General features: G+C 39.6%; 1 protein-coding gene across 1 annotated transcript in view; it reads right to left on the reverse strand.

Moving 5' to 3' along the window:
- LOC122814177 overlaps positions 1-13,603 on the reverse strand; it is a 126,920-nt gene extending 113,317 nt beyond the window's left edge. The window contains exon 1 of the mRNA XM_044086787.1: positions 13,143-13,603. Within this exon, the coding sequence (XP_043942722.1) occupies positions 13,143-13,603 (461 nt within the window). The remainder of the gene's footprint in view (positions 1-13,142) is intronic.
- Positions 13,604-13,820: the final 217 nt, after the last annotated feature.

Below are 13,820 nucleotides of genomic sequence, written 5' to 3' on the forward strand. Positions count from 1 at the left end.
AAGGGGGTGGTCAATTTTGTATTCTGGTAGTATAGAATACAGCAGGATGGCCAATAAATTTAACTAGCTGAAGGGGAGGGATTTCACAAAAATGACAATTTTGTGCTTACTCACACCAGCCATAAAAGCAGAGAGGAAATGAGATATATGGTCAAATTAACATAAGGGGCAGGCAACTAGAAAGACAGTGGTGTTTAAGAACCTAACAGTAAGTGGGTGGGATGGTGGGAAAATTTTCTATCTGACTCACAAGAGACAGAGCTGTGGTCTCTGTTCAAGTTTTAGTATGCAGTTAAAAAGCAGAACACGAGTAAAACACAGTGTGAAGAAAACAAATCACAGTATACAAAATAGAAATAGGCAATAAAGTAATACAAAACTCAACAAATAAAAAGCAAACTAACCTTTCCCTCACAGCAAACTGTAGCAGAAGCTGGGTGAGCTTTTACAGTAAAGCTCTGAAATGTTTTATTTTACCCCTTAAATAGAAAGTTTAGTTCCTAGCTCTATCCCCTCAGCTCACAGATAATTAACCTTAGCTGGCCTGTTGTAACTTATGTGTGACTCCTTAATTGATCTCTTCTAATTTCTGTCTGACTCACAAGAGACAGAGCTGTGGTCTCTTTTCAAGTTTTAGTATGCAGTTAAAAGCAGAATACAAGTAAGACACAGCGTAAAGAAAACAAATCATTGTATATAAAATAGAAAAATGCAATAAAGTAATACAAAATAGAACAAATAAACAGCAAACTACCCTTTCCCTCACAGCAAACTGTAGTAGAATCTGGGTTAGCCTTTCCAATAAAGAAAATAAAATAAAAAAATATGTGTGTGTATATAAATATAAATATATATATATATATATATATATATATATATATATATATATGTATATATATATATATATATATATATATATATTAGATAGATATGCAAGTACTCGAAGAGCTTCAATATCTGTAAAACAGACCAGCCACAATGAAAAGGTATATATATATATATATATATATATATATATATATATATATATATTTAATAATGAATACAAAAAGAACAAGACAATACTAAATATGTATTCTGTTACATCAGAGTTCAAAATCACAGGAAATATTTAAACCGGCATTGCAAGACAGTCTAAAATAAATACAGAAAACATCTAAACTAATCTTTAGTATATTCCTGGCTATATCTAAAAGAGTTACTATGCCCTGAAAACTTACTTAGAGCAATGCAAGTGCAGATGTGATGATGAGTGGATGTTCTTGTTAGGTCAAAGACAAAATACAAAATGCCCAGCCTCTCTCTGAGAGAATTCTTAAATTAATATCAAATATTACTGCTGTGTTATTTTGGATGGCATCACTTTTTGTCACCTGATTTAAGTTCCCAAGCTACCCCCCACTGTAGCATTTGATATCTGCTTGTGAAAAATACATAGCCTTCAAATGTTTGCAGCTGCTAGAATACATAAAACAATTAAAACACAAAACAATGCAGAAGGCACCCTAGTTCTAGACATCCTGTCTCCTTGCTGCATTGAAATCAACTTTTATAGCACAATCATAAAACAATTTAATTTCAATTTATTTTCTTGAAGTTCTGCAAATTAACGCTGTATGTTCCAGTTTCTACTATTAAAACATATACATTTCCACAGGTATATAGTTTATTTATGTTTCTGTTCTTTTCCAGCAGGGTACACTGTGGACACATCCCTGAAGCTCAGTACTGTACAAACCCTGTTCAATACACACTTCTGTACCAGTAGTTTAACATATGCATAACATATAGTTCTAATACATTTTGTAACAAGCAATTGCATCATGCTGGTATTTAAAATTACATATAACTATTTACAAAATTCCAGCTAGTTGAGCTGGCAGTATTCCCCTTGTGTCACACTTGGATTTAATTTTTATTTCAAGCAATACTGCCTTATGGTCAGATCTGATAAGTGAAGACATTACATTGAGTGAGGAACCTCACCCCTCCATGGTCGTGAGTACATAGTCAAGGATGACTGTATGCTGGTAGGAGAATGGACCCACTATTCCAGGATGTTGGTATTAACAAAGTTCAGAAATCGCTGGACTTGTGCATTAGAAGTGGTGTAGGATTCCCAATGTATAGAGGGGTAGTTGAGATCTCCCATGAATATTGTATCAGGTTGAATGGTGAGGGACTCTAGTACACTGAGATAGGTAGTATGGATTTCGTGGGACATGAAGGGGGACCTATAGGTTGTAAAAATATGGTACAAAACCCTGGTTATGGTGAGTTGCACATGTATGAGTTCCAGTGGGTCATATACTTTAACTAGTCTGGCTGTGAGGTCAATTTTAATATAGACTGAGACTCCCCCACCTTTAGTTTCCTCCTGTGCAGTGGGTGGTCTAAAGGTGTGAAAGGCATTATAACCTTGCATTGCTGGGATACTTTCCATGACTTTAAACAATGTCTCCATTTCTAAACAGATATCTACACTCTCCAGGGAGATGAAGGTTTGCAGGGAGTGGAGTTTCTTGTTAAGACTAATACCATTGAACAGTACCACCTTCGGATGTTCTTTCACAGTTTAAATTAAGTTGGGAGGTTTATCAGTTTGGCATTTCCAAAAAAAGACACTGTGGGGATGGAAAAGGTCTTTGCCAATATCCAAATACCTAGACAGGATAAGTGCAGACCATCAGTGGTAAAGCAGAGTGGTCTGTCAACCATGTCCTCCCAAACCATCAAATATTGTACCCCCTTGGACTGGCACCAGAAGCTAACCAATTAAAATCAATATTTTTCTGTTGGCAATGTGGCATCATGCTTGGCAACAATAGTATGTTCCTCAGTGCTAGTCTCATACCTGTCTGAGACCCATAATCAGTGAGCTTGAACATGTCTTGGTTCATATAGTCAAGCAAGGTACAGCTCAGGTCATTAACACCTACATGGCTATGACAGAATCATATTGGTACATGCCATTCAATGATTTGAGTGGCTGCGTGACTTGATGGATCCTAGTTCCAGAAGGCCAGCTAACCGTGACTTTCTCCTTACTTAGTTTGGTGAGGAGGACATTGATGTGCTTCACTATAGAATCACCAATGACCAGCGCATTTGGCAATACACTGGTTTGCCTTAAGGGCTTAGCAGTAGAAACTCTGGATACAGTGTTACTATGTGTAGCTGTAGGTGATGTTTTAATTAAGTGTTTATATTATGATTAAGAACCCATTTTTGATTGTGCTGTGCAGGAGGTCTTAGTGTTTTAGGAAGGTGATCTGTAAGTGACTCAGCATAAGTAGTTTTATATATAGGGTCTTAACCCTGTACAATAGATATGGAGCAAGTGCACTGACAACCTCTATGATTAGTTTTGCTTGTAAGAGAGAGTTTTGCCTCCAGTGTTAAAGTGTATTTACAACTCTAGCATACTTTATCTGTTTTATGAAGAATAAGTAGGTTGTCAGTCTACATAAGACAATTGCTACAATGCCTCAGAATACACATCTCAACCAGACTGGCCACATGGAGAATTGGGAAGTGCATATCCATGGCTATTGATCTGCTAGGTAGTAGTGAGGGAAATTTTAATGTTGAATAAATCAGTAAGATAAGGAACATGATAAGCAATGCTCAACTATGTACATACTAAATGTTTTAGTAGTTAAAAAAAATCTGTCTAAATAGAGTATTTTAATGGAAACTTACACTTTAAGAGATCAACGTCTACACAGATTAAAAGAACTAAGACAGTTTTACAATAACAGACACAGTAAGCCTTCAGCCAGCAATTCCCACCTGAGAAGAGTCCAGATTATCCTCTCCTGCCACAAGAGTGTAGACCACAAGCCTTCCTAATGTAAAATAACTGGTTTGGAGCCCAAGTGGTTAAACTAGATCAAAGACACTTAGAACAAAAGGCCCAACAAGCCTACAAAAGTAATTCTCACCTCAGAAGGGTAGAATAAAAGGCACAATAAACCTTCAACAGTAATTTACAGCTCAGAAGGGTGGAGGTTACCCTCTCCTCCCACAACATTGTAGACCATAAACCTTCTTAATGTAAAATAACTGGTTTGGAGCCCAAGTGCTTAAACTAGACCTAAGGCACTTTTAGAATAACAGACACAATAAGCATTCAAACAGAAATTCTCATCTCAGAAGAGTGTAAACTACCTCTCCTGCCACAAGAGTATAAACCACAAACCTTCCTTATGTACAACTAAGTTGGAGCCCATTTGCTTAAATCAGAACTAGGAGGCTTTGAATAACAGTTACAGTGTAATCGGGTTGCAAACAAGCATTAATAAATGCAGCAGGTTAAATGGAGTTGAACACTTTAAGAGCATAAATACAGTAAAAGCAGCTGAATAAAGTGCATTTTTTGTTAGTAAGAGGGAAGGAAGCAAACACAAGATAATTCAAGTTTAAAACAATGAGAGAGGCTTTCCAGCTGATCTCTAAGTTCTCAGTAGAATGAGCTGATGAGATGAGACTGGAAGAAGTAGGTGCAGGCAAGTTGAAAGCCACAAACTTTAAAAGCACAACAGCCGCAAAATGCAGACAGAGATCAGCAATAGTCAGGCAGAGGACAGCAAGTCAAGCAAACCCTACAGCTAAAGTACAGTTTTGTACCTACCATAAATGTAGATGTTCGAGGATCCACATTGCTGCAGTCCTAACTATTGGGTAGTCCGCTGTCCAGTCGGCCCGAATACCAAAGTATATGGCTGACGTCGGTCACGGCGCATTAGACTGACGTCAGTACGTCAGGGTACTAATGCGCATGACCGACGTCATATCCTCAGTCTTTTCTTGCCCCAGATGTCAGAAGACCCTAAAAAGACAAGGCCAAAACCAAAACACACCAAACATACCTGCACCAAAAACATATACAATATATACAAAGGTACCAGAATATAATCTCACCTACACAACCACCCCTAAACACAGAGGGAAGGAGGGAGGGTAAATTGGACTGCAGCAATGTGGATCCTCGAACATCTACATTTATGGTAGGTACAAAACTGTACTATGTTCTTCATTCCACATTGCTGCAGTCCTAACTATTGGGTAGAATCCCAAAGCAGAGGTAAGGGAGGCTGGCAAATCATAAGGAAGCAGGAGCTGATAACATGCCTTGCAAAATAGCTGTGGCAAAACCAGCCCTAGACTTAGAGTAGAGAGGAAGGTGGTAATGCTTAGAGAAAGTATGCACTGAACTCCAAGTAGCTGCCTCCAAAATATCCTTAGTTGCCACCCCCCTTAGAAATGCTGTTGAAGTGGCAGTAGCCCTAGTGGAATGAGGCCTAATCCCAGCTGGAATCTCTTTGCCATGATGGGAATAACAAAATGCAATGCAAAACCCAATCCACCTAGAAATAGTTTGTTTTGACACAGGCTTGCCCTGCGAACTCAAAGCAAAAGAAACAAACAACTGCTGAGACTTTCTAAAATCCTTAGTCCTGCTTAAATAATAACGCAATTGCCTGTGTACATCTAAAGTGTGCAAAATCTTTTCCCCTTTATTTTGGGGATCTGCATAGAAAGTAGGCAAATGAATAGTTTGGTTTAAAGCCACACTAGAAACCACCTTAGGCATAAAGGAAGGATTAGTACGTAATGATACCCTATCCTTATGAAAAATAAAAAAAGGCTCAACCGCCATAAGGGCCTGTAACTCGAAACCCTTCTTGCAGAAGTAATGGCCAACAAAAAAGCAGTCTTCCATGACAAGTATTTCAGGTCAGCAGTAGCTGCAGGCTCAAAAGGTTGTAGAGTAAGTTTCTCCAACACAAAATTGAGATCCCAAGCAGGAGTAGGAGCTCTACGTGGGGGTCTTATATTCTTTGCCCCCCTAAGAAATTGCTTGAATAAAGGATGTGAAAACAATGGTGGGTCACAATCATAGTGAGCTGAAATTGCTGCAGCATGAATCTTAATGGAAGAGAAAGACAAACCTTTGTCCAATAACTCAGTAAGATATTGAAGAGCCACACTCAAATTAGGCTCCGAAATCTCCAAATTCTGTGCTGCAGTCCAAAATAAAAATCTCTTCCATTTTTCTGCATACACTTTCCTTGTACTAGGTCTTCTGGCTTCCATAATCACATTTAAAACCTGTTGAGGAAGTTGAGACCTGCTGTCTTTCAAAACAGAATATGCCAGGCTGTAAGATGAAGAGTTTGAAGCTTGACATTGAGCAGATGACCGTCCCTCTGAGACAATAGGTGTGGAATCAAGGGTAAAGGCCATGGAGGCTTCCTTACCAGACTCCTCAGTAATGGGTACCAGTGCTGCCGAGGCCAATCTGGAACTATTAAAATCATCCTTGGCTTGTCTTGTCTGACCTTTAGAAGCACCTTTGGGAGAAGAGGCAGAGGTGGGAAAGCATACACATGAAGATTTTTCCAACTGAAAGAAAGAGCATCCACTTTCCAAGCTGTGTGATGAAATCCCTTCGTGCAAAACTTTGGCAGCTGGTGGTTTAGTGGAGAAGTGAACAGATCTATGTCTGGAGTTCCCCATGACACTGTCAATTTTTGAAATACATGAAGATCCAGTTTCCACTCATGGGGATCCATGATTTGTCTGCTTAACACATCTGCTAAGGAGTTCTGTGCTCCCGGCAGAAACCTTGCCTGAAGAGTTAGTTGCAAGCTGAGCGCAGTCTCCCATAAAATCATTGCTTGCCTGCACAATGGGTAAGAATGTGTTCCCCCTTGTTTGTTGATGTACCACATGACAGTTGTGTTGTCTGTTAGAATCAACACCTGCCCTGGAAGAAGTAACTCCTTGAAAGCCATTAATGCAAACTGGACTGCTAACATCTCTTTCATGTTGATATGTAGATGCTGTAGTCTGGCAGGCCACTTGTCTTGTATCCACTTTCCATCTAGATGAGCTCCCCAAGCAATGTCTGAGGCATCTGTCGTTAGAATCTGACTTGCCTCTGGCGGGTCACAGAGAGTCCCTTGTTTAGGTGACATTCCTGAGCCCACCACAAAATTCCTTTTGAATGCAAGGTATTATTTGAATGACAGTGTCCAAATCCTGGCAGTGCTGTGTCCATAGATTTTGAGATACCATTGTAGCTTCCTCATATGCAGTTTGGCATTGGGAAGCACCAGAATACAAGATGCCATGAACCCTAAGGCTTGAAGGACTGTCCTTGCAGTCAGCCCGGACTGAAGAGATAATTGATGGAAGTAACTGGAAAGATTCTTTTGTTTGTCCGGGGTTAGAAAGGCCATCTGGGCTGCTGTATTCAGTCTCACACCCAGAAAGCACATGTCTTGAGAGGGTACTAGACTGGACTTTATTTCGTTCACAGAATACCCTAGGCATCTTAGCACTGCTATGACATATTCCAAATGCTGTAGAAGGTCTTCCTTTTCTTGAGCCAGAATCAGGCAGTCGTCCAAGTAAGGATAGATTTGAATTCCTTTTAGCCTGAAGTAAGCTATCACTGGAGCCAGAACCTTTGTGAATACTCTGGGCGCAGTAGATAAGCCAAAGGGCAATGCAGAGAACTGATAATGAGAATTTCCAGCTCGAAACGCAGATACTTTCTGCAACTTAGTCTTATAGGCACATGAAGGTAAGCTTCCTTGAGATCTAAAGTTACCATCCAGTGATCTTTGCCCAGTAGAGGTAAAAGCTGTTGTAACGTCAACATTTTGAACTTTGGAATGTCCAGATAAGTGTTGAGGATAGATAAATCCAAAATTGGTCTCCACGTGTTCCCCTTCTTTGGTACTAGGAACAGGCGAGAATAAAATCCTAGGCCCCTTTCTGGCACAGGAACTGACTGAATGGCTCCTATTTGGAGTAACAGAGAAATTTGTCTGCGAGCCTCTGTTCTTTGTAGAGGAGGAATGTCTGGCATGCCTTTGAAAGGAGGCAAGGTATGGAAATAAAACCTGTAACCGTGGTGAATGATATCCAGAACCCATTTGTCTTGGGTAATTAAATCCCAATTTTCTTTGAAAAGAGACAGTCTTCCTCCTAGAGGTGCCAGGCGAGAAGGTACTGGCAGCTGAAAAGGCAGGTCATTGGGTCTGCTTACGAAAGGACTGACCCCTGCCCTCACCAGAAGTCTGAGCAGGTGAACTCCCTGTCCTAGGCCTAAAAGAACCTTGAGCTCTGCCCCTACCACGTCTAGACCTACCCCTAGACTGGGAATCATAAGCAGGATAAGTCCACCCCTTAGTAGGCCAATTTCTACTAAACTTCAGAGGCTGCACCTGCAAAAAATCCTTAACAGTTTGCATAGACTTAGCCTTGTCCTCCATTTTCTTTAAAACTGCTTCCACAGGCGAACCAAACAACACATCAGACTGTAAAGGAGCATCCAAAATCCTTGTCTTAACATGCTCAGCTAAGTTCTGATCTCTCAACCAGGCGTGCCTACGAAGAACAGAACCAGTGGCAGCCACCCTGGAGGAGGCCTGCACAGCATCAAAACCACATTGCAAGGAATGTTTACCCACTTGTTCAGACACATGAACTAAATCCTGCAACTCTTTACACTCAATACCTTCCGCCAGAGCATCCACCTTAGATTTCAACTGTGAAAGAAGATAATTCTGATATTTTAACATGTGAAACTGACAATTCAACGCCCTCATGGCTAAAGTGGAAGAAGTATACACTTTCTTTCCCCATCTATCCAAAGCCCTTGCCTCTTTATCAGGAGGGACAGGATTTTTAACAACTGAGGCCTTCACACCTTTAGGCCCCTGAGAGACAGTTTCCGGATCTGCCCTAGGACTCTTAAAAAGATACTTATGAGCGTCAGGCACCCTATAATACCTATCCGGTTTAACTGGGGCAGGAGGCAAAGAATCAGGATTCAGGGAAGCCTCTGCAAAAACATCTTCCACCACATTCAAACAGGAGGTATAGCTAAAGGCCTATGCTGGGGTAAAAACAAGAATTCCCTAAGCCTTTTCCTGGAATCAGAGAAATCTTGCCCTTCCCATTTAAAATGCTCCCTCATGGAATGCAGAGTCTCTGAAAATGAAAAATCCTCAGGAGGAGAAGCTGAAGGAGTAGAATCATCCACATCAGAATCAGAATAAGGAGGGTACTCCTGCAAGTCTTCAGCCGAAGACTCAGAAGCCTCCGAGCATTGCTCAAAACTCTCAAACTCAGGTTCCACCCTAGGCCTCTTATCAGGAGGGGGCATAGAACCCCTTATCATAATAATCAAATCCTCTGCCATTTTAAGCATATGTTTCTTAGGCAAAGACCCTGAGGCAGTAGGAGAAACCCCCACTGAAGCAAAACTTGGCCTGCCCCTCAAAGAAGCCTTGGAAACAGAAGGGGAGGCTCTAACCACCTTAGGAAGAGAAGGAAGAACAGCCACCTGAGAAGCCCCCTCAGCCTGGCCTACTTCCTGAGAGGATACATCCTGTAACAGTAAAGTCTCTCCCTGAGACTCCAAAGAAACACCTGGCAAAACCTCCGGCTCCACTGAGCCCTCTAAAGAACCGACGTCTGGGACCATCGGTTCTTCCACTCTAGGCTTTGCTGCTTTGTCCTTGCGTTTTTTAGCCGAAGCCGGCGTCGGAGCATCCAACGGCATTTTATAATTACAACGCTTCCCAAACACTAACCTGGCACAGTCTAACCTTCTCTTAATAGTGCGTTTGTTAAATCTAGCACAAGAGCGGCATCCAACAACGTCGTGCTCAGGCCCTAAACAAGGTATACACAAAGTATGGTAATCCCTATGAGGTATCTGTTTCCCACAAGAAATACAGTTATTCACTTTTTCTGACATCCGGTTAAATACTGAGGCAAGAAAAAACCAAAATATTCCCCAACGGGGTACTTAGCCAACTTTGATTCGGTCTGAAACTCTGACTTCAGAAACTTTCAGAACGCCAACCTGCACTCGCAAAATTGCTTCTGCATCGGACCATGCGGCAAAAAAGACTGAGGATATGACGTCGGTCATGCGCATTAGTACCCTGACGTACTGACGTCAGTCTAATGCGCCGTGACCGACGTCAGCCATATACTTTGGTATTCGGGCCGACTGGACAGAGGACTACCCAATAGTTAGGACTGCAGCAATGTGGAATGAAGAACATCTAAAGATGCCACAAAATATTTCTAGTCAAATGAGAAATTCTGTTTCACAGCTCATCCTTCCACTTAGCCACACTCTCTGCAGAAGGCTTTCTAATAAATGAGAGGTACATCTGTCATCAGGGGACATGAACGGCTAGGCTTAAAAAGGCTCTAAGGTCATTAGCCTAGTAAACTCCTATGGTCCTATGCAAATTGAATGACTATAGTATTTATAACAATTTAAGTAGTGTCAGGATGTAAATGGGATTAGGCATTTAAAACTCCATATGACAAGGAAATGTTAAGAGTACCGAGCATATCATATGGTGCACTGTTCTGTTTCTTGTTGGCAGTGCCTTGAAAGGAAGCAGTACAGACTCAGTTTCTCTTTCAGTCACATAAAGTAAACTACTCTACAGTATAATTTACTGACTTGAAATGATTATCTGAATGGGTTAGGCACACCTTCATTCTCAAAACCATAGCCAGCTTTGGGAATGGAGAAGGTGCTTTAAAATGGTTCACTGCATACCATTCATGTGTCAACCACATCTGAAGACAATACTTTTATAGCAAGGATACCATAGATCTCGATACTGCACCCTATCCTTCTCTGCATTTTCATTAATAACTAATGATTTTATTTATCTAAACTAACCTTTACCCTTTGTGCAAATGCTATAATGATTGTACATGTTGACAACTCACCTCTCATGCTATAACTGTGCTGTTTGGAAAAAAAAATTGCATCAAAGTTCAATTTAGGTTATTATTGACACCCAGGGTCTAGACATACTGAAAAAAAGCACCTGGGTATAACCATTAATTAACATTTCACCTTTGCAATATAAGTGCGAATTATCACAAAAGCTACAGTTTGTCAGCTAAGAAAAGCATTTAAGTATTCTTACCGTCTCAATCCAAATCAAAGCAGGCTGTAGCACAGCAAATGATTATGACCAGATCTGAATACTGCCTACTGTTATTTGTACTAAACTCAGTACATAACATTCACATTCTACAGGTGATGGTAGACAAAATATATAGGTTCCTAACCTTAGAAGGCTTAAGAGAGCCTCACAATAGCACAATGAAAAATCAAAATGGCTGCTAATAATTGCCAGGGTAACTCCACTATGTAACTTCCTCACCTAAAAACTTTTAAACTATTCTTACTACCCGCCTCTGTCACATACACTAGAGCATAAACAAACCAGGTACTTATTCTCATCAGCAGAAGATGCAATCTCCCTCACTAGACCATTAACAAAAAAAAAATAGGTGAAACAGACTTCTCAAAGCAGGCACCTGCAGCATGATATCCCCTACGTCCAGATAACAACAGGAAATAAGTAAATTCAAGAAACAACTGATTCAGTACCTTAAGGAGGAATACAGATATCGCTGTTTTGACACAGGCTAACTGTGATATTTAGCAGTTAATTCAGACTAGCACAGACCCTTAGTTCTTACATCTAATATTACACATGATCATTCATGTATGAAAACCACCTACAAAAGGTAACTACCACTCTTACTATAGTGCACATATTTCATACTACTGTAAATGTTATTTATTGTTTCTATAAAGTACTACTTATATTGTTTCTTTTCTACATTTGCCACATGTCAATTGTATTCTGTCTTCCTTCTGTATTGATTTGCATTTATGCCAAGTGTTTCTTCTTTGTAATTGCCTCCATTTTGTACATTGTTTTGTATAGCATTACAGTTCATTACAGTAACTATATGTTGAAATTGCAAATGCCCAAATCACCCAGGTTATATCTGAAATAGTCTTAGGACTAGATGGCAACCTGGTCAACAAAGTTAATAAATAACCATGGAAAAGTTTAGATCTGTAAAGCATGCAGCACTTAGCATTCCTCATTGCCTTTTCTGATTTTAATGCAGAATCTTGAATGTGTACTTGTAAGATTACCATTTTGCTTTTTATTTCATGAATACATTGTTTTAACCTACCTGCATAAGCATTATAACAGACTCCATATGATAATAATAAGCCATCATAGTATAGCATTAAAATGCCATTCATGTTTGCAGCTTCTTTACAATTTTTTAAATTAGACTGCTAGAGCATAAACTCAATCTCCTCCTGAACAGATAAACAAACAAGCTGACAATAAACAAATGAGCAAGCAAACACATTAATAAATAAAACAAACAAATAAACAAAAAAAGAAATAATGACCATCTTTTAACAAACATCAGTCAGGGACATCTCTGACATTCGTGTTTATGATAAAAGGCCACAGCACGCTACTGACAATCCCATTATATTTAATCCGAATTATTATTCAACTGAGAATTTTTCTGCTGATTTAATCATACATTATTTTTTATACAGAACAAAAGTTTTCTGCAAAGCTTTCGGGTCCTTCTGAATGAAGGCGTCTCTTGCACAACATGTCTTATTCTTTAAGAAGGCCCTTCCTACTTATCTGACATTAAACTGCACATATTAAAGCAGCTGTGGATACAGAAACAACCCTTGAATACTGAAATGCAGAAGGTTACAGGGTACAGGTAGTGACTGCTGCCATTCAGTTTTTCATGAGAAAAAAAATTCTGTTTCTTATCTTTTGAAAAATACAGTTGGATTTCAGTACTTTAATGTTGCTAAATAAAACAACTGATGTTTTAAAAAGAAACATGGCATGGTTACGTGTTGCTTTCCCAGTAATATGTCTACCTAAAAATATCTATAGGACTTGCAAGAGCTATCAAGGTTTGTAAGGATGTGTCCATATTTCTTGAGGTTATATAAGTATTTTATATAATCTTACAGTGTGCGTAGAGGGGAGTTTATAAACTGGTACATTGTAATTACGCAGTCTCCAGAGTGAGCCCAAGTCAGTTAAATGATACTAAGTGATAACTACTCTGAAATATATGATTAGTAATATGAATTATCTATAGCGATATTTAACTAAATTCTTGAACATCCCAAAATGGCATCCGTATTTTTATATCATTTTCTATATATAGGTTATTACTTTTAGTACAAATAAAATTCGAATAGAAAATAAAAACAAGCGTTTACTCACTCCCATTCTTTCCGCTTTGCCTGGGGAGTGCTCTGCATTTTGTGTGCCTCATGTGCTTTGATAATGTCTCTCTGTTCAATCAATCCACCTCTTCTGCGTTTAATGATGTGCGGACTAACAGGAAATTCAGGCCCAAGACCCACAGTTGGAACTTCAAACATGCTGCTACCCTCAAAAGGAAATGCTGTTTCCATCTCCTGTGCTCGCAGTTCATAAAGTACATCATAACTAGCTGTTCTGGAGACAAGAGTCTCTGAGAGCGTATCTGGTTCCAGCAGGTTGCATGATCTGGCTGTCTGTGTTAAACCCATGCGGTGTTTACGCCAGCTCTCTACCTCAGGCAGTGGTAAGATGTACCTTCTAGAGTCCCCATCATGTTCTGTCACTCCGACAATGTTCTGATCTGAAAGAGTGTGGGCACTCGCTGAACAAGCACTCAAGCCAAGCATTGTAGTCACCATTCAAAATATCGGCACTGGAAGACAGAAAAACAGATTTGTTAAACCTGCATGTTGACATTCCTTCCAAACAAACATAATGTAAGCCATAAACAGTTATTTAACAAATATGTTGGAATCTCCACAGAAACTATTGCACTGTTGCTTCTCATACCTTTTTATTTTTATTTCTTAACTCGATAAGCATATTTAACTTTTCACCAGTAACCACTGAACACAT

Source organism: Protopterus annectens, chromosome 10.part0, assembly GCF_019279795.1.
Source record: "Protopterus annectens isolate FY-2018-M chromosome 10.part0, PAN1.0, whole genome shotgun sequence".
NCBI classification, from domain to species: Eukaryota; Metazoa; Chordata; order Ceratodontiformes; family Protopteridae; genus Protopterus; species Protopterus annectens.